General features: G+C 30.3%; 1 protein-coding gene across 2 annotated transcripts in view; it reads left to right on the top strand.

Moving 5' to 3' along the window:
* Positions 1 to 17721, top strand: part of LOC119616165 (proton-associated sugar transporter A) — a 39152-nt gene extending 21431 nt beyond the window's left edge. Inside the window, exons 6-7 of one of the 2 annotated variants that reach the window (XM_037972446.1) lie at positions 3069 to 3243; positions 17326 to 17721. In XM_037972446.1, the coding sequence (XP_037828374.1) occupies positions 3069 to 3243; positions 17326 to 17556 (406 nt within the window). In that variant the 3' untranslated portion in view covers positions 17557 to 17721. The remainder of the gene's footprint in view (positions 1 to 3068; positions 3244 to 17325) is intronic. The other variant, XM_037972445.1, reaches the window with a different exon arrangement.
* Positions 17722 to 27024: the final 9303 nt, after the last annotated feature.

Genomic DNA, 27024 nt, shown 5'->3' with positions numbered 1-27024 from the left:
AGGCATATTTTCGAGTTTTTAGAGCATATTTTACTCTTTTAGTGCATATTTTGATGTTTTCGCTTTTTTTCGTTTTTGTACATTTTCAAAACTTTATTTAAAAAAAAATAAAATTTTATTTTTAATTTTTTAGCCTATTTTACAATTTTGAAAAAAAAAATCGTTTGTAGAACTTAAAAACTGAAAAACTACATTACTCTCATTTTTTGTTCAATAAAGCATTACATTTTAAATGAGACCAATCCATTTTTATAGTTTAAAATTATTGGAATTTATGACAACACCGATTAAAATGTCAGTTTAGGAGCTATGAATACAATTGGAAGAAATGTGTCAAACTTTGTCGTTTGAAATATGTTTTTTGCGGTCCAAATGGTTTCATGATATTTATTAGTTATCTGAACGTAAAACGGAATTCTATTAAACTAGTTCTTCGAACTATGAGATGAATCAATTATAAAAAATCTTGTAGGATGAAATATGACACTAACCATTTATTATTTCATTACAATTTCTGTCTTTTTGAGCTTTTCAATGTTAAAAAATAATGAAAAATTTTATAGCTTATTTTTTAAATTTTAAGAGTATATTTTGAGTTTTTTACGGCATATTTAAAGCGCTTAGAACACTTTTTTAGAGCATGTTTTCGGTTTCCCTGCTTATTACTAAATTAAGGTATTCATACAAGATTTGGCACAAATATTGCTTTTGTATACGAAAATGTTATTTTAATTTTTTTCGGATCGGTCCACAATTGGTCATAGCTCCCATTCAAGGTCCCCTTCAGAAAAACACTAAAACGCACATAACTCAATACAAAATAAAGATCTCCATACAAAATTTGGTAGAAATATTACTTTTATACACAGAAAAGATACTAAGGGTTCTCATTTAAACGTTCAAAACCCTCGTAAACTGTGAAACCTGTGCATATTTCCATTCTCGCAATTGAGTTGTATGAGAATTGATTTGTTCAACACTTCTAAATTTGAGCGACTATTTAGAGTGGCAAACTTGAATAGTCTCATTGTGCATTTAATAGAACCTCTCTGCATTGATCACTTTTTAACTTAAGCACTTGAATATTCACATTTTAAATGTATTTTTATAATTTTTTGTTTAAATAATTAATTTTTTAATTTTTAATTTCGTTTGACATAGTTTTAAACAAAGTATAACAAGTAGTCCGACTCTCACATATGGGAAATTACTCTCTCACATGTACGAGTGCCGTGTGAATACGGCTCTCTTGTGAGAAAATTAAACTTGTCAAAGCACTCAAATGTTCACCTTACTTTTTTGGCCACTTTAAGGCATCGTACGCGAAATTGCACTTATCCACAAAAAAACTGCATTTTTTTTAAATAGTTTTCAAGCACTTTTTATTAAGAATTTTGTTTAATTTGCTTGAACTGGAAAAAAATGTTTTTTTTAATTATTGACATTTCATTTTTGTTATTGTTGAATTTTATTTTACAAACAGAGTTTCAATTTTTGGTATTGAAAATTCAAACAAATTTTAAATTGTAATTTTTTATAAAACTCTGTGTGTTCAGAATGAACCAACACATATACATTTTCGTAACCAACACATATTTAGAGTTAGGTGCTTTTTCACTAACACATGCTTAGAGTTAGGTACTGCTGTCAAAGAGTCGGACTACTTGTTATACTTTGGTTTTAAAATGTTTAAAACTATTGTAATTGAACAGAATTTGAACAGGGGTTTCATGAAACAAGTCCACTTAAGCGTTTAAATGAAACCCTTTACTGAAAATTTTTTCCCCATCGATATTAAATGCACAAATTATACTTTTATTACTTCGTGTCAGCCGAATATAGCCCTCTAACTTGTTTCATTTCAAGTCGAAAGTTTTAAATTGTGAAATTGCACTGATTTTATTAAATACACCTGTACGTATACGTGTTAATGATTTATTGATATTAAAAATATTAAGTATACGTATAATTTAGAGAAGCACTCGAAAATAAAAAATCGTTTTTTTAAGTTTTTTTTTGTGATTTTGATCTGATTTTACATATTCACAATTGTTGTTCTTAATGAAAGAGCTATAACTTTGCCTCAGAGAGTAAATCAAAACTCTCTAATAACACGCCATTAGAATTTAAGAAAATTGTTCAGCAGAGGCATTTTCGAGCAGAAGTTTTTTTTATTTTCTTTCAAGGAAAGATATCAAGTTCATAAAGTGATCCATTTGTATTTTGATTTTAAAAATTTGATATAGACCTTCTCTAATATATCTATTAATATCTAAAATTTTCTTTCATTCGAGGTCATACAAATTACCTGCTGTTTGACACAAATTGTTTATTGCTGTTCAAAGTTTCGATTAGTTTCGAGCAAAATATTTTTTTTAATTTAACGCATCATTTATGTTACCGTTATAAGCATATAACGTAGATTCTAGCTAAAATGGGTACTAGGCCTCAAATCTTTGGTGCCCATAAAAAAGTGCATGGCTTCATGCAAAACTGGGTGACAGGGTCTTTTTTGTCATCTATCACGTAGTGGTGTCCGTATCTGTTTATATTTTTTCGTGTTGCACTGGTTTTAATAATATTTTTTGGTTAATAACACTGGACGACAAATTTTTAGCCCAGAGACCACGGTGTACTACTCTAAAGGATTGAGGCATACAATATTTTATAAATAAAGTTGTCTTGGAGCTGTTATAACGTCTCAAAAAGTGCCAAAATGGCGTATTTTCTACACTACGTACTTGATGTAATATGCGATGTTGCCAGGATCTTCAAAAAAGGCTAAAATGTTTAAAAATGTGGCTAGAAAAAGGCAACATTTTCTCTTAATGTGTGAAGGTTTCATTAGTTAGTTTAGAAGATTCCATCCGTACACTTCTGCACAAAATTTTGACATATTACTTCTGTGCTCGTGTGAAGGTGGCTTAAATAGTATTTTTGTTAAAGTTTCTTTTAACTAAAGTTTCACTGATACATACATACATAATATATACATACATATTTATCACTATTGCAGATTTGTTATATCGAAGTTTCTCTGTATTTGAATTTATTTGTTCTTTTTTCAGAGCGAAGAATGTTTATGTGGGCGGCCTTTTATTTTATTGCACAGGGATGTGTCTAATGGCACTTACGCGTGCAAAAGCAAGTGTCATTATCTTCAGTTGGGCCGCAGGTGTTATGTATTCAACTTTATTTACAATGCCGTATCTTTTAGTAGCTCATTACCATTCCATGGGGACTGTAAGTAAAAGTAACAAAAATATATTTAAGTGTTCCTATGTATAATTGTATGTATATATGTACATCAAGGAAGGCAATTGATTTTTTTTTTTTTTTTGTACAAAACATCATTAAAAATTTTTCTTTTTTAATTACGATTGTACCAAATTTTTTCCGTGCCAAATTAATAACGACTAAATTATTACACTGTTGGAGCAAATAGGTATATCAGAACAAAATTATGCGAAAATGAACGCTAGTTCGGTCATTAACCCATTCACTACTACTAAAGGGCTTATATAACCCAACTTTTTCGATTCGGATAAATTAGTTTTAAACAAAAAAAAAATTACTAGCTTCCTTCTGCAATTTCTCATATTGTGTAGGTTAGGTTAGGTTGATAGGAGGATATATACTACATCAAATCCGAAGAAATACTCCTAGGCCACTATCGGGCCTGTTGTGCGCTCCAATATTGTGTAAGTATATACGAAAATGCTGACCTTTTCATCATTAATTTCTTGAAAACAATATGGATAACAGGATCAAATCACACGCAAAATGACGATTTTGACTGCGTGCAGTAGAGCAGCGTTTGGAATTGTACAAAAATCAATTGCGAATTTGAATATATTGGAGTAGGATGCAGAAGATCATGTTCCAAATTTCATTGAATTATCTTCAAAATTGCGGCCTATAGTTTAATTACAAGGTTTACAAGCTCTATTCGGGGGTTCAGTTGTATGGGGCTATTTGAAATAATAGACCGATCTTAATCATTTTCAATAGGCTTCGTCCCTAGGACAATAGAAGATCATGTACCAAATTTCATTGCATTATCTTCAATATTGCGATCTGTAGTTTAATTACAAGGTTTACGAGGACGGACAAACGGACAGACATAGCTAAATCGACTTCAAAAATGATTCTAAACAGATTGGTATACGTAAAGGTGGGTATAGCACCAATATTATTATTATTATGCGTTACAAACATCATTACCAAGGCAAGGATTTTCATGCACTAAAAAATGAAAAATATGCGCTTATAAATGGGAAATATGCACTAAAAATGTGAAAAATATGCACCAAAAAATATTTCCTTGTGAAACTTATTTTTAACACTAGTTTTTCTTTTATCGTATTTAAGTAAATTTGTATAGATATTTAGAACTATAGCTTTTGACAACAAATATATAGGTTTTTGATGACAGATGTACCGCTTTATGTACTCTAATACCAATTTAACAGAATCACGATCTCGTGTCAAGTGACCCAACTCAAAAAATCGATTTGGATGAAATTTGCACCAGTACTATTGGATAGTAGGCCGGACACATTGGTCAAGAACTTTATTGGTCAAGTACTGCCGGAGTTAGAGGGGATCAAAGTTGGACATTTTGGTCATACAGGTTTTTTTTCAAATAAGTGTAAATTTTCGCATTGGTCCTAGAAAAAATTGTCGAAAGGAGTTTAGTTAGATATTTCCTTACTTTTAAAATTTTTTTTAATATTTTTTTTTAATTTTAAAAACATGTAATACAAAAAAAAAACAAAGTTTGTGTTCGAAAAATTAAAAAAATATGCTATAAAAATTTTAGAAATATGCTAAATATATGCATTTTAAAGCAAAATATGCAATTTATGCATTTATAACAAAATATGCAAACATATGCAACAACAAATCGATGCCATTTTGTTGAAAATTCTTTGATTCGAAAAGAAAACTACTTAAAAGTTATTTTGAGTTACTGACTACAAACATGCATTTGCGTACAAATCTTTGCCCTGATCATCACAAACCCAATATACCATCCCCACTAAAGTGGTGTATGTTTTTGCCAATAAGCGATGTTGTTGTTGCTTTTTTGTCAAACATGCCACAAATTTTCTCGTTTTGATGAAATTTTCAGAGGTTGTCTCGGATTTTAACTCATATCTCCGTTATTTATGGACGGATTTTTCTGATTTTAAATAGGAAACTTCTCAAAAGCATGTCTGACGGAATTATTGTAGATTTGCATCCCGAAGATATCTGGGGTCTTCAGAAAATTGATTTCACCAGACAGACAGACGTACATAGCTTAATCGACCCGCTCTCTATAAGGATGCAGGATACATATATATACTTTATAAGGTTGGAAAATTATATTGTGGAAATGACAAACTTATATATACCCTTCTCATGAAGGTGAAGGGTATAATAAAGTCGTTGTAATCCGACTTCTTTAGAAAATGGGCAAATCAATACAATACATATAGTAGTCCATAGGTTAGTCAATAGACTATATAGAATATATTTATAAGACAATATAACTTTAGACTAGTCTATTATACTTATCCATAGATTAAACAAAATGCTAGTATATACAGTGTACACGCAGAGATAAAACATGGTTCGGCATACTTAGGAGACCTATTCTATGTTTTTTGTAACAATATTTTGTTGTCATAACCAAACAATTGTTATTCTGATAGAATTTCATTAATATTTTAGTTATTGTAAACATTTATATGTTTATGACAATCTTAAATTTGAAAATGATTCACTGAAATAATTATTTTTACAACAAAGAAATTAGGATAATTATTTAAAACCATTTACCCCCAATTTCATCACCTCCAGTTATCGTTTAACTGGTAGTTATTTTTCCAGTTAAGACAATTTTTGTATGAGAACTGTCAATATATCTTAAAGTTAAACAAGTTAGAGTGCTATATTCGGCTATGCCGAATTTTAAATACCCTCCACCAGCAAGCTACTTTTTATTGAAACACATCTAACTATCTAATTTTTAGATAATTCGCCAAAATTTTTATCGAACTAATTTTGATTAGGTCCAGAAAAATTTAGAATAATTTATCTATACACAGAACACAAAATTCGACATAAGTGAATTTTATCCGGATATAATAATTTAATAACGAATTAAGTGGTATTAAGTGATTTTCAAAAGTTAACCTTATATGGGAGCTAAGACAACTTATGGACCGGTCCGGAAAAAATTCCGTATGTCCAATTTTATACCTACATATGTATAAAATGTGCGTTTAAGTAATTTTCAGAAATGGTCCTTATATGGGAGTTGTGACCAAATATGAACCGATCCAGAAAAAATTGTATACCTATGTATAAAATGTGCGTTTAAGTAATTTTCAGAAATGGTCCTTATATGGGAGTTGTGACCAATTATGCACCGATCAGGAAACAATTTCGTATAATGATTTATATGCAGAAAAAGATCAAGTCTAATTTTACTCCAATAGCTTTATTAATCAATGAAATATGAGCGTTTAGGTGATTTTAGGAAGTGGACTTCATATAGGAGCTATGAGCAATTAAGGGCCTATCCGGAAAAAATTTCGTAGAGTGATTTATGTAAAGACAAAACATATAAGTTTCGAATTTTCTCAAGATAACCTTCTTTGACAATGAAATATGTGCGTTTAAGTGATTCTCAGAAGTGGACCTTATATGGGAGTTATGACCAATAATGGACCGATCCGTAAAAAATTTTGTAAAATGACTTGTACGTACACAAAACATATTCAAGTCGAATTTTATCCCGATAGCTTTAGAAGTGGACCTTATATGGGAGCTACGACCAATTATGGGCCTATCCAGAAAAAATTTCGTAGAGTGATTCATGCTAAGGCAAAACATATTTGTGTCGAATTTTATCAAGATAGCTTTACTTGACATTGAAATATGTGCTTTTAAGTGATTTTCGGTAGTGGGTCTTATATGGGATCCATGACCAATAATGGACCGATCCGTAAAAAATTTTGTAGAAAGATTTGTATGTATACAAAACAGATTTGTGTCGAATTGTATACCGATAGTTTTATAATTCAATGAAATATATGCGTTTAAGTGATTTTCGGAAGTCGACCTTATATGGGAGCTATGGCCAATAATGAGCCTATTCGGAAAAAATTTCGTAGAGTGATTCATATTTAGACTAAACATATTTGTGTCGAATTTTATCACGATAGCTTTATTTGACAATGAAATATGTGCTTTTAAGTGATTTTCGGAAGTGGGCCTTATATGGTAGCTATGACCATATATGGACCAATCCGGAAAAAATTTGGAAGAATGATTTATATGCTCACAAAACATATTCAAGTCGTACTTTATCCCGATGGGAGCCTATCCGGAAAAAATTTCGTAGAATGATTCATATAAACACAAAACATGTTTGTGTCGAATTTTATCAAGATAACTTTATTTGACAATGAAATATGTGCGTTTAAGTGATTTTCGGAAGTAGAACTTATATGGGCGCTATGACCAATAATGGACCGATCCAGGAAAAAAGTGGTAGAATGATTTATATGTACACAAAATATATTCAAGTCGAATTTTATCCTTATAGTTTTAGAATTTAATGAAATATATGCGTTTAAGTGATTTTCGAAAGTGGACTTTATATGAGAGCTATGACCAATTATGAGCCTATCCGGAAAAAGTTTCGTAGAGTGATTCATATTTAGACTAAACATATTTGTGTCGAATTTTATCAAAATAGCTTTATTTGACAATGAAATATGAGCTTTTAAATGATTTTCGGAAATGGTCCAATAATGGACCGATCCGTAAAAAATTTGGTAGAATGATTTGTATGTACACAAAACATATCCAGCTCGAATTTTATAACAATAGGTTTATTCGACAATGAAATATGTGCGTTTAGGTGATTTTCGGAAGTGGACCTTATATGGGATCTATGACCAATTGTGGACCGACTAAAATCTACGTTGGTAGTATGATTTCTGTTCATATTATATTTGTATGTACAAAATTTGGTATTGATACCGATATATTTGATTGAGCTGTTGACGATAAACTAATTTCCGGGAATATATACCTTTGTATGGGGGCTATGGGAAATATTGGATCGATTCTAAAGATTTTGAACATAATTGATCACTGCCCTAGAAAAATAAAGTGTGCCAAAATTCATCGCAATATCTTAGGTAGTTTCTGAGAAAACTTCAAAAGAATTAGGAAAAAAAACGTAATTTTTTTCGAGGTAGTCTGAAATTTTTACTCATAACTTTTTACGTTGTAAACCGATTTTGCTGATTTTCAATACCAAACTGCTTAGGATAATAATAAATATTTTGGGTGAATTTGGTTGATTACCTTTGCTTAGTTTTAACGTGAGCGTGTTTTACACAGACAGACAGACAGACGGACATAGCTAAATCGACTCAGAATTTCATAAGGACCCAGAATATATATCCTTTGTTGGGTCTCAGATGAATATTTCTTGGTGTTACACACGGAATGACAAAGTTATATATACCCTCTATCACCACTGATGGTGGTGGAGGGTATAAAAATGTTCATTAATTTTGAAAAATTGCAACTTATTATTAGAAAGGACAGTTGTCTATGCTTCTAAGTCCTATTTAATTTGAAGTGACAAATATTAAGCAGTTGTTTTTGGTTATTTTTGCTGAAATGTGTCTTGTAGTACTAGTAAATTACTTTATGTCAAAATAAAAATAATAAATAATAAAAGTTTTTATTTTGCATACACATGTGGCATCGTAGACATTAATTCAAGATCTAATAAAGATTCTGTTTTAAAATAGTTATTTTCTGAGAATATGCTGCAGATTACAGGTTTCGAAATAAAAACAGTTTTCTGGTGGAAAACACTTTAGATGAAAATCGATTTTTGATAACAAATTAAATTGAATACAGATTTTAATTTTACCTAATCATAAAGTTAGTTAAGGATCTACAAACATTTTAGAGTTTTCATAAAAAAATTTAACTAAATAATAATTCTCATATACTATGATGATCTTTAGCATTATTAATGTAACAAAAAGTGGACGGAAAAAGGTTATTGCATTTCATTAAGATCACAACAGGCCCGAAATTAGTGCTATAGGTGTATTTATTCGGATTTGGTGTATTAAACATTCTCTTCCTCAAACTAACCTAACCTTCCAGGATAGAACTATTATCATGCAAAATTTCATGAAGCATAAAATCCAGATCAAAAAGTTGATTCCAAAAATACACTGTATGCTGCCAAATTTCTTGAAAATCGTTTCATGTTATTTATATTTAGCCTAGTGTTTAGGTTTTATAGCTGTTATTCAAAAAGTGAACATAAAAATGTGCGTAGCATCTAATCAATATCATATAGAGTTTTTTAACTTCTACGATTAGACCTATTAAATGCCAAATTTTATGTAAATAAGTTTATTAGTTATGTAGTAAAAGAGTAAAAAAAGAGTCTCATATATATTTATTATTATATATTATAGGTTTTGAACATGTAATGTGTCGTACTGTTCATTCCACAACATTCATTACAACAGATTTCATGAAAATCGATTCAGTAGTTTTTTGTGTGCATGAACGTAAATTTGGTTTAATAATTGTTTTACAAAAAGTTGCTGTAAAAAGGGGCGTGGCGTCCAATCCAGATCCTGAGATCAGACCTATCGGTATACCAAATTTCATGTAAATCGGTTCAGTAGTTTTCTGTAAGTCTCGAATGAAAATTTCGTATAACAATTATATAGAAAAAAGTGAGCATAAGAAGAATTGTGCCGTCAAATCATGATTTTATATAGCCTCTTACTCCACTTTAGAATAGAACTATTAGAGTTCTAAATTTCATGTAAATCGGTTCAGTAGTTTGTCCGTGAAAGCGTAACAAACAGACGTTCTCTTTCATATAATTATAGGATAAGATATAGGTTATGATAGTTTTATAAAAAGTGGGGGTAGAAAGGGGCGTAGCATCGGATCAAGTTCAAGTTATATATAGCCGATAGTTCTTTCCAAGCTTATACCTATCGGTATGCAAAACTTCAGGTTAATCGGTTTAGTAGTTTTTACATATTGTGATTGGTGTAATAATAGTTTTACAAAAAATGAGCGTAAAAAGGGGCGTGGTATCCGATCAAGATCTTATATAGCCTATTGTTCCTTTTGGGGTTAGACCTATTAGCGGTCCAAATTTCATGTAAATCGGTTGAGTAGTTTTGCCGTGAAAGCGTAACAAACAAACAAACAGTCTGTTTTATATATATATATATATATAGGATATATTATTACCTTTGACTCTATCGAAGTTCGCGAACGCATATTTGTAATAAAAAACAAGTTAGAGTGCTATATTCGGCTGTGCCGAATCTTAAACAACCTCCACCAGCTACATTTATATTAATAGTTTTGTAATTGATCAAATATTTGTAAAATAAGTTTTTTCATGTTTTTGAATAGAAAAACCTTAAGATTTAAATTGCTTAAATCTGTTACAAATGCGAAATTTATAGACCATTACAAACACCATTTTCTTTTATATTTTAATAGCGCCCTAAAATATGCTTTATCTATATAATAATTTGCATTGTTAAATGTGTGTGAAAGTGATCCTTGTATGGGAGTTAAGAACAGTTACGGATGATCGTTAAACAAATTTACAGTATCTTTTCTGTATATAAAAGTAATAATTGTGCCATATCATATCATTTTTGCGGTAACATGTCTGTATACAAAAGTAATATTTGTGGCAAATTGTGTATAAATATCTTAATTAAGTAATGAGTTATGTGAGTTTAAGTGATTTTCGGGAGGGGACCTTGTATGGGAGCTATGACCAATTGTGGACCGACCGGAAAACATTTTACGGTAATATTTCTGCATAGTAAAAGTAATATCTGTGCCAAATTTCGTATAAATATCTTAATTAGGTAATGAGTTATGGCCGTTTAAGTGATTTTCAGGTGGGGACCTTGTATGGGAGCTATGACCAAATATGGAGCTATCGGAAGAAACTTTTACAGTAACCTTTTTGTTTACAAAATCAATACATGTGCCAAAATTTGTATCGATATCTTGATGTTTTAATGAGTTATAGGTGTTTAAGTGACTTTCGGGTGGGGACCTTGTATGGGAGCTATGACTAAATATGGACCGATCGTAAAAGTTTTTTCTTTGTATGAATTCTATTGATATTAAACTTTAATTTGTAAAATTTTGTGAAGATATCGACATTCTAACGAAAGTTATTGACAATAAACACATTTTCCGGGAATATGTACCTTTGTATGGGAGGTATATGAAGTTGTGAACCGATTCTGCTAATTTTCAACCGGTGTCAAGCTTTCATGGAGAAACAAAAGTGTAGTGATTATCTTGGAATTATATTGCACAGTTTTTGTGAAAATTACATTAGAAGGTGCAAAAAAAGTGTAAATTTCTCGGAGTTATTTTAAATTTTGATTCATAACTTCTCCCCATGTGAACCGATTTTGCTCATTTTCAATACCACTGCCTAGGACAATAGTGAATCTTTTGGTCGAATTTCATAAATTTATAGCTTCGTTTTTACGTGAGTGTGTTTTACACAGACAGACGGACATAGCTAAATCGACTCAGAATTTGATAAGGACCCAGAATATATATACTTTGTTGGGTCTCAGATGAATATTTCTTGGTGTTACACATAGAATGACAAAGTTATATATACCCTCTATCACCACTGATGGTGGTGGAGGGCATAAAAATGCAAGTTTTTGTTTATAAACCATGATTAGTAATGTCCTTTTGCTGAAATCGTAATCACTAACAAAACAACAAAAAAACAAACAATTGAAACTATGATTTTTCTTATAAATAAATGGATATTTAATATTAACAACATGTAATATCATTACTGAAATATTATTGTTTTAAAACTTCATGTTACAAACATATTAGTAAAATAAAAATTTACACAAAATCGCAAAGAGAAAGACAAACTAAATTGTTTTAAAAACGCTAGATTGACAATATTTGTTATGATTTTTCACAACAAACAAACTCTTTTAAAAACTAATTTATAATAAACAAAATTAAAATAAATCTAATTACAAATATATTTTTAATATTCGTGTGTTATTAATTTATATATTTCTTTAAAAAAATATAAAATTTAACAAGTTTTCGTTTTCTTTAGTTTGTTAACAAATTCATATATCAACCATATGTTGTGAATATATGTTGGATATTTTTTTACTGGCGAAAAATATCCAGTAAAATCAAAAAATTCTCTATCAACGAACTGTCATTTTTTATCGCTCTCTTACTCTCCCGTTGCAAGTTTTTAAAAGTACGCGAACGGAATCCAGTAACAATTGTTGCAAATTGTTACAAATTCTCGAGTACGCGAACAGACCTAATATCAGCAGCGACCAACAGATGGAGTTATTTCAAAATTTATTTTAAAATTACAAATCATAAAATTTGTAACAATTTGTTGCAAAAATTAGTATTTGCACAGAAATATCATGTGTGCAATATTTTAGTTACAGGAATTTTGTGTATTTTACTATTTTTACACATTTTAAAAAATATTTGCCATCTATTGGTAAATAGCAGAATAAAACAAATTAATTTATTTTAAAATTATTTTAATTTTGTTCTATGAATACAAAGCATTGCCATATTGAAATTAGATTTAATAAATCAAAATCCATTTAGATTTAATAAATCCAAAATGGATTTACTTCTTTTAGCTGCAGAACCGCCATTTTTGCACTAAAATTAATTTTTCTTTGACCTTATATTAGCTTATACAGTGTATTTGTTTACTTTTTTTTTTTTCTTATTTAGCCTTAAAAGGGCTAAATTTCAGGAATATTTAGAAAAACTTTCAAATTTAAAAAGTTTTTGTAATAAAAGGATTGTTTATTACGAGGATCTTTTGATTATAGCTATAGTAAATATTATGAAAGAAATCTATTTCACAACTTTTAACTGATTTCCGTCTACTTTAACTGATCAGTTTTAGAAAAACTAATTTTAGATTCTTGTGAACAAAATAAGACCCATCCAAAAAACTCTTTAGTTTTTGGCAAAACACAAATAAGTTTGGTACGTAGGTATACTGTTTTTTAACAGAATTTTATACTCATGCGTTGGCGAACTTCCCTGCCAGCAACTCAACTAACTTTAAATGTATTAAAAGCCGACTTTTTCATCAACTAGTTATGGTTGATTCTTGGATTATTTTTAATGGAGCCAACTGACTATTTTAACATGGCGATGTCCTACGCAGTAGTCAATTGTTCGACTTTGCATGACTTTTCAACTAGCTTAAAGTTAGTTAATAAAAAATTAGCTTAAAGGTAACTCTTTATTAACTGCCTTAAAGTTAGTTGCAGAAAAGTCAAGTAATAGTTTTCTTTTGTATTCCCTACTGTATTAATTAATTACATTTTAATTAAATATATTTAAAATTTAACTACTACTTATCTAAATTACATTTCGTTTAATACAAGCTATGATATTAGTTTGTTAAAATAAATATACATCAGTTTTCTGCAGGGGAACTAATAATAACACCGGTATCCATAAAATTATGAATGATTTGTTCATTATTTCCATGATTCCCATTGATCTAAAATAAATTTTAAAATGTTATGTGTAATGTTAACTGTTAATGTATTATATTTACAGTATTAATCAGCAGAATTTAGAATTTAGGGACCGAGTTTTGAAATATTTAACCTTTTATAATTAATTTTTCCAATTTACTGACTCTAATTTCACAACGTATACAAGAAAATGACAAAAATGTAAAACAAAATTCCAAATAATAAAGAAACATGAGGAAACATGTCGAAACAAAATGCTCTCCAGATAATTTTGGGGTACTCCCGCATTATATGATAGTTAGCTTGTAGCTAGTCTTTAAAAGTCGGTTGTTTACGTTAATAAATACCAAATTTTGGAACATTTCTGCATTACATTGTTGTTCGTTTATAGTCAGTCTACTAAAGTTAACAAATAAAATCATAATAATAGAGAAACAAAAGAAAACATGTTGAAATACAATTAATTCTCACCAGATAATTTTGAGCCACTTCTGCATTACATTATAGTTAGCTTGTAGTTAGTATTTAAAAGTCGGTTCTTTACGTTGCCAAATACAAAATTTCGGGACAGCTCTGCATTACATTGCAGTTAGCTTATAGTCAGTCTGTAAAAGTAAACTAGATGTGAATTTTTCTCGTAGTCGACTAAAAAATTGCTGGCAGGGTTATGATACTCCAGTGATGAACAATCAATTTTCAGAAAAGGCTTTATATGTGGTCTACGGGATAGGGACTATTATATTTATGCTGAATTTCATCGTGATATTAGTGTTTATAAGAGCTAGGGTCAAATATGATCCAACTATTATCATCAGTGCTTATAAAAAAACTATACAACATTGTTCTAATTTCTTTCAAGATAAAGGTATACATATTTGATAAAAGCACTTTTCGTGATGTTCAGTTGTATGGGGGCTTGGTAGACCGATTTTAACCGTTTTCCACAGGCTTCGTCTAACTGAAACTGAAGCCAAATTTCAAAATTGCCTTTAACACAGCGACCTGTATCTTGAGCAAAAGCTTAACATGGACAGAAAAAGATTCTAAGCCGATGTATACTATAAGGTCAGTAAATGACAAATATTTTTTACCCTCTCCACAAAAATGGTTTAGGGTATTAATAGATGCATTTTATTAAATTCGCGAAGACATCCAGCTAGTAAGCCGGACTATGGACTAAATCGACTCAGAAAATTGTTCAAAATCATTTGTTTCAGTTGTTTCAAAAAAATATTTTTAAGGTATAAAAATTTAGCATTTTTATAGCCTTATTTTTTAATCTTTTTAGCCTTTTCTCTGGCCTTTTAAATGTTCGATTTAGCCTTTTATTTCTGAAGCTCCTGGCAACACTGCTCAGGACCTTCTAAATTAGTTAAAATGTAAAAAAAAACCTTTCCACGTCAATTTTTTCTGTTAATTCTCCGTCCATATTGCAAAAATTTTAATTCTAATGTTTTAAAGTAAGCTCCAACGTCAGTTAACTTCATTGTTTTTTAGAGGACATCAAAATTAGCTGAAATGCAAAAAAAATACACAATTTTACCACGCCACTTTTCCTCTCAATTCTACGCCCGTAGAATCTTAAATCCGACTACTTCAATTTTCAGCTTCCAACATCTTTACGGGCCTTTAATATAAGCTAAAATGTTAAAAAATAGAATTTTGTCAAGCCCTTTCCGGCTACGTTAGGAATTGTCCTAGTTATGTTACTATACCTGTACCAAGTTTCTAACCCATCTGTGGGCTTCAAAAAGCTCTGGATAGGCAAAAAGGTTAAAACGGTGAACTTTGACACGCCCACATGCGGAGTTTCAGCTTTCTAGCCCATCTGTAAGCTTCAAAAAGCTCTGGAAAGACAAAAAAAAGGGGAACAAACAATTAAGGAAATTATATATATAGATATGGATTTTGTAAAACAAATCTAAATATAAATAAATGTTATAATTGAAATAAAACTTTTACTACTTTTTGCAGTTTATAAAATTTTTTGTTTTGCAATGTTAAAAATAAACAAGAAATTATAGCCGGGCGAGGCCGACCATATAATACCCTACACCAGTTATAAAAATGTAATTTAGTTTTCATAATAAACCATTTAAGTGGAATTGTACCTTGCCTCAGATATACTTAAGCTATTTATTGTCGAATAAAATTGTGAACATTTAAATCGTATGGGCCGAAGTTAACCATTTTCAATAGGCTTCGTCTCTGGTACAATGGAAGATCATGCGCAAATTTCATTGAATTATCTTCAAAATTGCGACTTGTAGTTTGATTACAAGTTTTACAAGCCCTATTTGGGGGTTCAGTTGTATGGGGGCTTGGTGAAATAATAGACAGATCTTAACCATTTTCAATAAGCTTCGTCCCTAGAGCAATAGAAGATCATGTACCAACTTTAATTGAATTATCTTCAAAATTACGACCTGTAGTTTGATTACAAGGTTTACATGGACGGACGGACAGACTGAAGGACATAGCTAAATCGACTCAGAAGGTGGGTATAGGACCAATATTATTGTGCAATACAAATATCAGCATTTCCTCATGAATTGAATATTTTAACATTGGTTTTTTATTAATTCTATATTATAAATTTTTTTTTCCAAAAATTCCTCATGTGTGTTCTATGGGATTAAGAACTAGACTGAGAGAAGGGTAGGAAGTACTTCTTTTACGTTGTCACCATTCACTTTAAATTTTCGGTGAGCAGTTTGGGTTGTTATCATAAACGAACTGAAAATCGTTTTCTATGCCTAATTTTACTACATTGGCTTCCAAATGTTGTTTAAAAATATTTAATTAATAACAATATCTTTTGTCCTTCCACGAATATGATGTTTCCGAAACATTCTACAGACATTCTACAATATATTAAACAATATATTTGCAAAACAATTTCCTTAATTACTCATTTAATTTATTAATTCTTTGATATTGACAGGATCTTTGGCACCGGCATTATTTTTATACTTATTTTAAATGTAAACAAAGTAAAAATTTGACGAAAAGACTTTAAAGCAGTCCTGACAACATAAGAAATTAGAATACACCTCATTTTAATGCAACGTTTTTTGAGTTTGATTATAGAGGTGTTGCATTTAAAAAATAATTTCCAAAAAAATAGAGAATTATTTAAAGTTTTTGCAATTAGAAAATTTATTAGAACAGCATTACCTATCAAAAGAATATATATATTTTTTTGTAAACAAACCTTTTTCTTCATAAAAAGCAGTGCAGAACAGGCCACTATTGGCCCGATCGGTCGGATTTAATGTAGTATATGTACATCCTATCAACCTAACCCTAACCTAAGTATTAGTTTTATTATCAATTTTATTGCACATTTAACTGTATTGCCCCATATAAAGCATCTTTAAGAAAATCGTTTTTTGAACAACTTTGTTTTAAGAAAAACATCAATAAATTATCCAATAAAAAACAAATTGTAATTTACAAAGAATAAACATAATTTTCTAATACATAGTACGATTTTCTTATTTGCAACATAACTAACGGAATAAATCCACAAAATTGTTATTCAATATTTTTATAAAAAATTTGGTGGTCGTGGGCATCTGTCCTATTATTTGTTTTGAAAAATTATGTTGTGTTGTTGTAAACCCGCAATTTTAATTTTAAGTTTACTTTTCAGATCATTTGATAAATTTTGATTACAAAAACGAAAATATATCTTTTATTATTTTAGTTTGAACTTGATGTTGATGGCACTGCAAAACTTGGATCATCCGTTCGAGGCCTAGGGACTGATGTGGCTATTGTCAGCAGTATGGTATTTCTAGCGCAATTTATATTGTCGATATGTATGGGAACAATTGTCTCAGTGTCTGGAACAACAACAGCCGTTGTGAGTACAGCAAGTTTTCTCAGTTTCTGTGGAGCTATATCAGCAACTCAAATAATGTATTTAGATTTATAATCATATATATGTATTTATATTTAAATTAAAAAATATTATATAATAATATATAGTTATGATAAATATGAAGTCTTGTGACTAAGTTTCAAGTACAGTACTGATAATCACGAAATACATAACACATACATTTTTATGTTAATTCCTGTGAGTCGCGAGGATATGTATGTATATATGTAAATTAGAACTGTTTAAATACTTTGGCACCAATTTGTTAAAGCATGTAAGTTCACACCTTTAAAATATTTGCTTGCTGTCATGTGAACACAAAATATTTTTGATGAACAAACAAAATATCAGCGGTTTTACAATTTTATTGGCCAATAGTGCTCATGGCTCCACTTATACCCAAGCAGCATGTACGCTGAACTACCTGTATAAGTTTGATATTACACTTTTTTTCCAGAGAAGTCCACCAGATTATTGAAGCATAACAATGAAATAAGGGCTTCCTTCACAGGAAGCGTCGGGAAACAATTCTCTGAAAATATACTGATTTTTAACATCCTGATTCCCGGTAATAATTAAAAGTAAATAAAAATGCAAAAGATGCTTATTACACACATTAGGGACATTCTTACAAAAAAATTAGCCCGCTGGACACTTTAACACAATTTAAAAAGAAAATAATAAATAAATTATTTACTTTACTTGTCTATCAAGGTTGCCTGCCGTTAACTCAAAGTCCGGCAGTTCTTGACCGATGGAACTGACTTGAACACTTTGAAGACAGCAGACTACCAACTGCAATTTGTCAAAAATAAAATACACACGTTTATATGAAGACGATTCTTTTGACGACAGCAAAGATACACGACCACTCGACTGCTTTTGTAGCTGCAGTCGAATTAAGCTAATTTCTATTTTTGTCAACCACAAAACAGAAACAGTGTTGCTAATATAATAAAAAATGTAAGTGCTTAAAAATATAATTTTTTTACTTTATTGAGAGAAGTTCTGATAACCATATTGGAATTAATTAATAATAGGTACGTAAATTATTACAACATATATATTTTTACTCAAAATATTAGTTTAAATCATAAATTAAAAAAAAAGTAAAAACAAAAGACGATAAAGTGACACCACTGAATTATAAATTCATATCAACAAGAAACAGCTGTTTATTTATATTACTTTGTAGCTGTAGTCTTTAAAATAATTCAGTAGCTACCACACGACTACAACACAGCAGCATTTGTGTTCGTGTCTTCAATGTGTTCAATGCATAAAGCAAAAATTTTCGATTTTGTTTTAATGAATTTAAAAATATGTTTAAGGTACAGGGCCAATGAAACGAGACTTGCGGACGTAGGCAATCAGCTGCTCGGCTTCCCGCTTGAAAAATTTGGTGAAGGGCCATTGCAAGTGAAACACTTCTGAATTTAAAAATAACACCAATTAATTCCAATATAATTTTTCATTTGTTTTTGAAATATTTTATATATTTGTTTAAATATTATATATAAATTTTTTTTCTTTTTGTTGATTTTCAAAATTTAAAATTAAAAAAATTTGTAAGGCAATTGATTTTCAAGCGGCGGTGTGGAAAAGTTCAACAATATTCAACTTTGCCGCGGCTCGACGCGGAAATGATTTCCATATAATACTATAAACCAATTGATTAGTGACGTTAAAAATAGAAAATCCAATGACAAGAAGAGAAGTGTTGAGACACCAAAGATTTACAAATCAATAGAATATATTCCTGGATTATCGGAGAGAATGAAGAATTCAGATATATATGTATGGCAAGGAAAAATATATATTCGCAATGATATCATCTAATACGACATTAAAATTATTTTATAAATATTGATCAAACTTAGTACACCTATCCCTCGTTTTGCACAATACTTGTTTTGCACTATTTCTATTTAACACGATTTTTTATTTCTCGTGTAAATCGAGGGATGAAAAATACCTCGTTTTGGACGATTTTTTTATTTAAATAAAAAAAGCTTTTGACACAATTTATAGTAAGTAAATAGCTTTAACAACATTTATTTACTGATATTTAACTATTTTGTTAAAAAATACATACATATAATCTGGCAACATTAATAATGGCATTAAAAACGGAATTTCACGTTTATGTACTTAAAAAATATAAATTCTAAAATTTAATACAGGTAATTTAACTATTTTTAAAAAATAACGATAATAAACATCTATCTGGCAACATTAGCAACAATATTTAAAAGGAATTCCCCGTTTATATGTTAAAAAGCCTTTATTAATGTGTGCATTCACACACTTGTTAGCTAAGTCAGTATTTAGCTAACAAGTGTGTGTTATTTTAAGTGAAAATATTATTAATTGTTATAAACTAATAGAAGGATAAAAAAATTAATTTTCTTAATTTAAAAATATAGATATGTCAATATAGTAGGGATATAGGCGAAACTGAAGGAGCTGTCAAACAAAATTTGTTTTCTCTTCACACAGACGAGTTCTGAGAGAATAAAACACACTCGAGAGAACTAAACGCACTCACAAAACTTCAAATTTTTTTCGCGAAATTGCGAGGATATTAGCACTTAATAGTTTTTCTTATCACTTAAACTTAATATTTATTATTTTTTGCGACACTTTTATTGTATTGAAAACCACGAAAATAATTTATATTTTACAAATGAAAAAAAAAATATTTTTTATTCTTTGACATTTCATTTTAATTAAAACTGAAAAAAAAAGTTGTAAATTTTCGTATTGAAAATGAAAAAAGTATTTCACATACTTTTTTCTTTTTCCATTAGTGCAGAAAAAAATAACAAAAAGACGTGTTTATAATAGCGGTATTCGATGCGTTTTGTATTGTAAAAGTTTAATCTTGCAAATATTTTGCTAACGATTGTGAGCGGCTTCTTTCTTTCATATTTGATATTTGCAATGCAATGCAAATTAAGCTTTTTAACAGCTGATAGAAGTCAACAATTAATGAAAGTTTTTGTTTGATTTTTTTCAATAATCTTTGAAAGATTTTAATTGTGCTCCGATTTTGTTAAACTTTAATTGGTGAAATCATTAATAAAACTGAGTTCCTGATAACCTGTCTAAAAGCTAAGTATTCCTCTGAATATTCTATACAAGTGAATGATCAAGTTGTGTTGTATTATTTCTAAATAAAGCCTTATTTTATTTGTTTTATTTCTTCGATCAACAACAACAACATTATAAAAATATTCAAGTTCTTATTTTTCCATACAATTTGTTTTTGGATTTTCATCTATATTTTGTTCCGTTTTTCCTTAATTGTCAATTTGATAAAGTTACCAAACTACTATTGTTTGTTTTCTTCACGGTATTGCCACTCTGTTCTAATTGCATTATTTAGAACAAATCCTAGGTTTGTGTCTGTACTAATTATCTGCAATATTGCCAATCGAATAATATCTGATATGGACTGTATAAGTAGAAACTGTAATATTTCTGGTGATGAACGTATGGTGTTCTGTTGGCTGTGCTTGGGAAACTACCATTTAAAATGTAGTGGACTTAAAGCTCGTGATGCAGATGCACTATCCGATAAAACCAAGAATATTCAATGGACTTGTCCAAACTGTAGAATAATTGGTATTGAATTTTATAAATTTTTCAAAAGTTACAAAACAGAATTTGATGAAATTAAGAAAGATTTTTCAACTTTACAAGGAAAATTGTCTAAATATGGTGAACTATTTTCCAAATTCACAAATTTAGACAATTTCGCTGTCTCTCCGAAACCAAAACGCAAACGAACTACTAAGGCATCATCAACATCTCCTAAAGATTCAAATGTTGCAGCTCCTAACCAGTTTGCCGTTACTCAACCCATAAATCCTAATCCTACTAATCAGTTTGCCGTTACCCAACAAATGAATGAAAAACAAACTAATTTAGGTCTAACTCCAAATCCATTTAACGTTACTGCATTTTCATCTTCGAATATCCCAACTTACGCGAACGTTGTTTCTGATCAGACCGTAAATACGGCTCCCTCTTGTTCGAATCCTTTAGTATTTCCCTCACAAAGCTTATCATTGAATGCACTTCATCCTAACGAACAAATATCCAATAATTATCTTCCGGTACAAACCCCTTTACCGCCCAACTCCTCAAATGTTGCAATAAGTACAAGTGTTAACAACCAATCATTAAATACGTTTGACACCGTTGCTACGCCCAAGCCTCTAAAAACTATTCCTCCTAAGAAAACTATATTTGCTACCCGATTTGCGCTAGATACAACCGCTAATGATATTGACTTCTACATTAGAAACAATCTCGGATTGGAGCTATATAATGATATTCAAATCTATAAGATTAATGCCCGTAATAGAGCATCATTCAAAATTATTGTGCCAGAGACTATTTTTGACCAATTGGTACACCCAAATTTTTGGCCAAAAAACACAATAGTTCGGCAATTTATTTATCGGGAAGATAATAACGTTACCCTTCCTAAGGCTGCTGACTATGCTCCAAAAAACTGAATAAATCTGATTTTCCATTAGTTGCAATCGCTTATCAGAATGTTCGTGGCTTGAATTCAAAATTGAAGTCCTTTTTCCTACAAAGCTTTGACATTGAGCAAAACATCATAGTCCTTACAGAAACATGGCTCCGAGACAAACCTGAGAGGAAAATCCACAACTCCGAAATAATGTGCAGTAAATTCCAAATTTATAGACGTGATAGAGTAGGAAAGGAAGGTGGCGGAGTTTTGATTGCAGTTTCAACTCTTTTTCCTTCCGAAGAAATAATCCTTAATGAAGTCCATGATATCGAATTCATTGCAACGTGTGTTAAAACTAAATTAAAGACTATCTTTATTACATGCTCATACATTCCTCCTGCATCAAGTATCCAAATATATGAACGACACTCTACAGCGATAAAGCTCGTAGTAAATTTATCCAAACCCGATGACTTAATTATTGTCTTAGGAGACTTTAATATTCCCAACATAATATGGTCTAAAACTCCGGATTCAAGTTTTTTAAGTCCATCAATAAACTCGGAATCAAGTTTAGACTTTATTGATTCCATTGCAGAATTGGCGCTTTTTCAAATAAATAGCATACCAAATTTATATGGTAAAACACTGGATTTAGTATTTGTTGATCGCCCAGATGAATTTAAAATACAACGCATAGATCCACTTTCGACTCCAGAAGATGTTTATCACCCTACACTTGAAATTAGTTCAAATATTAATATGCAAATAACGGCAAAACTAGTTCCGAAAGAAGAAAAAGTCTTTGACTTTAGGAAAGCTGATTTTTCCAAGTTAAATCGCCTACTCTCATCAGAGAATTGGTTCGATTATGATTCTCACAAAAACTTAAGTCCATATAACATCGATCTAATTCTAAATAACTTTTACGACGTCCTATTTAAATGTTTTAAATTATCTATTCCGATGAGAAAACTAATAATTCCAAATGGCCCACCATGGAATACAAAGCAGCTCACTACATTGAAAAACTTAAAAAATAAATACTATAAAAAATACAAGAAATCCGGCCTATCTACTGATTACGCGAAATACTCAATATCCAGATCAACTTTCAACTTGGCAAATATCCAGTGTTACAATAATTATATTTTTAAAGTAAAGACAAATTTCAAAAACAATCCGAAATCTTTTTATCAATTCGTTAATTCGAAACGTCGGATATCTGGATATCCTTCCATGATGAAATCCGGAGATTCAGAATCTTCAATTGATTCGGAGATTTGCGACATGTTTGCTGATTTCTTTTCCTCTTCTTATTCAAAGAAGTCACTAAATATATTATCAAATTATCCATATTCAATCTTAGAGGCAACTCCAATCCACTGTCCAACAATACACACATCCACTGTACTCTTGGCTATACGAAAATTAAAATTTTCCGATAAATATGGTCCTGACGGTATACCAAGTTGTGTTCTACTGAACTGTATATATCCTCTTATTTCACCCTTAACATACCTTTTTAATGCATCACTTTCCAACGGTTATTTTCCTGATTTCTGGAAAAAATCATATATTATTCCTTTGTTCAAATCCGGAAACAGATCCAACATTTCCAATTATAGAGGTATTGCCAAATTAAGTGTTATTCCAAAACTTTTTGAGCAGATAGTCACAGAAACACTGTCACACCAAGTTTCAACATTTCTGTCACCATTCCAGCATGGATTTAAAAAAGGACGTTCAGCCACCACTAATTTATTAGAATTTACAACTTCCGTGATCAAATCTTTTTATGCCGGCTATCAAACTGATACTATCTACACGGATTTCAGTAAAGCATTTGATAAGGTGAATCATAACCTATTGCTTTACAAATTAGACAAACTTGGACTTACACCTATATTCCTCAATTGGATTTCCTCATATCTTAAAAACAGATATCAATGTGTATCGTTTAGAGGATGTACATCGAAAACCATCCCAGTTATATCCGGGGTCCCTCAAGGTAGTCATTTGGGTCCAGTATTATTTCTAATATTCATAAATGATTTACCATCTTGCATCACGAATTCCAATATATTAATGTATGCCGATGACGTCAAACTTTTCCTTAATTTGAACCATTCCAACCAATGTTCCTTACTCCAAGCAGATCTAAACAATTTTAGCCAATGGTGTAATGAGAATTTAATGGATTTGAATTTGAAAAAATGTAAGCAAATGACATTCTTCAGACGAAGTCCAGTAGTCTGTAGCTACTCGATAAATAACTATCAACTAGATAAAGTTGATGTGTTCCTTGATCTTGGCGTTCTACTCGATAACAAAATGTGTTTCAATTCCCACATTTCCCAAACTGTTAATAAAGCAAAAGGTGTATTTGGTTTTATCAAACGCTGGGGAAAAGAATTCGATGATCCTTACGTCACAAAACAATTATTCACGTCGCTTGTAAGACCTATTTTAGAATATGCTTCAGTTGTATGGGATCCTCAATATGAAATCCATATTAAGAAAATTGAATCCGTACAAAAGCAATTTCTTTTATTTTGTCTTCGAAAACTTCCTTGGAATCCTAACATTAATCTTCCATCATATGAAAGCCGTTTAGCTCTCATTAAACTTCCCTCTCTACAAAGTAGGAGAATATGTATGAACATATCATTCATAAGTAATCTAATGAATGGAGTAATTGACTCTGAGATCTTACTACGTAAAATCGAGTTAATAGTCCCAATTCGTCCAACAAGAAATTATATTCCACTTAAGCTACAATACTTCCGTTCAAATTACGCCAACTTTGATCCGATGCGTAGAATGTGTGCTCAAGTCAACAACTTATACAATCATATCGACTTTTCAACCGATCCAAAAGTCATCAAAACAAGCATCCTAAACTTTTTAAATCAATATCCTCCCTACTAAAGTAACATTATTATTTTAGTTTTATTATTAGTATTATTATGCTTTATCTTATTTAATGTTTTAAATCAATTGTAATTAGCCAGTAAGAAATTGTAATTTCATTGGCGAAATAAATAAATAAATAAATAAATAAAGTTGCTCAGGAAATAACTTGGACTGAATGTAACTTTCCATTTATGTATACGGCCTCAACTAACATTAATTTTTTTGTAACAGTTCCGCGGTTTGTAAAAAAAACACTTATTTGTTAAAAAAAACGTACTTCTATACTTGGTGTCTCCTCCAAATAATCAAAGAACATTTATATTTCTTCTGTTGACCACTTTTTGTTTGGTTTTTCACTTTTTAATTTATTTGTAATAATTTTTGCCTCTACTGTTTTAGTTTCATTTATTTTGTTGTTTACAACTGAAAGCTGTTTTAATGAGAGAATTGCAAACTCAATAACGCACCAAAAAAACTACACCATTTAAGTATTGCATCAATGCAATGGTGTGACAATTGCAACAGTGTGTGTTTTGTTGTTGGATTGCAATAAAAATCTATGAAAAGCCATTTGCACTAAACACTGAACTCCGCTAATATATTTTAAGATAAAATATCTTATGAAAAAAAATTAATTAACTATTATTTTCATTCACTAGTATATAAAATTCCAGTAATAACATACAAAAAAATAACGTATCAGAAATACATTTATTATTTAGTACCTTTTGAACAACTGTGTTTATTTTTGTGCTTCTACTAATGCATTCTCATCAGTTAGGTTTTTGACAGAGGTCTTTGACAATCCCTTTCGCCTATATGCTACTATATGGATATGTCGTCAAAAGTCATAAAAAATCAATTAAAGCGAAAAACAATATCTTTAAAAACAAAAATTTAAATTTTGAATTGTCTTCGAGAAGGAGAAGCCACAATAAAAACAATAAAAAGGAATGAACTCACTATCAGAAAAAGTGTTCCAGATGGGTTTGATGCGTCTAGAAGTACAACATCGTACGTTCGGGACAGTGTAATTGAAAAAATGGAAAAGGCGTTAATGATATGGATTGAGGGCCAAACCCAAAAGCGAATTCCTATTGATTCTAATGCTATTACAAATAAAGTATTGAAGATTTATGAAAAACTTAATAATAAACTACCATCAACTTCCTCGTCAGCCAAATCATTTACAGCGAGTCATGTTTGGTTTGAACATTTCAAAAAGCGTCATTCGTTACATAATTTAAAAGTAAAAGGTGAACAAGCATCGGCAGATATTCATGCTGCAAAAGCATATCCCGAAAAATTTTCTGAAATTATTGCTGCTAATTCTTACACTCCTGATCAAGTCTTTATTGCAGACGAGACGGGTCTATTTTGGAAAATTCCTGAAAGAACCTTTTTATCAAAAGCCCAAAAAGTTGCAAGTGGTCATAAAAAATTCTTAAACGTCCATAACTCACTTATAAGCACTAGTATTAAGATAAATATTGCCATAAATAAGTTTTATATGATTATAAATCCCAACCCCAAATGGTAGGACATTAGTACATATTTGACCCATAGTCGCAATATAATACCTGTTTTATATTTTCATCAACAAATTGCTTAAACATGTACATATATAGGTCAGTCATGTCCGACTGCACATTCCTATTCCTTGGTATTATGTCCATCTGCCCGTCTGGGTTGCTGTTCAGTAAACCTTGTTCGCAAGCTACAGGCTACAATTTTTAAGATATTTCGATGAAATTTGGATCATACGCGCTTGTGACTTAATACAAACAATTGCTGAAACTTGAAATTTGTTGCCAACATTTTTTCTTTTGCTATAATAGAAATCGTGTTTGTCCGTCGGTTTATTATATATATAATAGGTTTTAGTAGGCCCCAGATATCTTCGAAATTTAAATCTTATATCATTCTGATATTAGATGTTTCTTCAAAAATGTTGGTACTTAAAATCAGTAAAATCGGTCCATACTTATCGGAGATATGATCAAAATTCACAAAAAATTTAACTTGCTTGGTGCGGGAACTTTTTTACAACAGCGAAAAAGTAAAATTGTGTATTTCTTAATATTTAATCAAAAAGTTATAACCATAATGTGCAGTTT

The sequence above is a fragment of the Lucilia sericata genome, unplaced genomic scaffold (assembly GCF_015586225.1).
Source record: "Lucilia sericata isolate MDLA Ls3-8-SP2 unplaced genomic scaffold, ASM1558622v1 Contig000060F_arrow, whole genome shotgun sequence".
Lineage (NCBI taxonomy): Eukaryota > Metazoa > Arthropoda > Insecta > Diptera > Calliphoridae > Lucilia > Lucilia sericata.
Note: the sequence above shows the minus strand (reverse complement) of the source record. Positions and strands in the feature narration are given on the sequence as shown.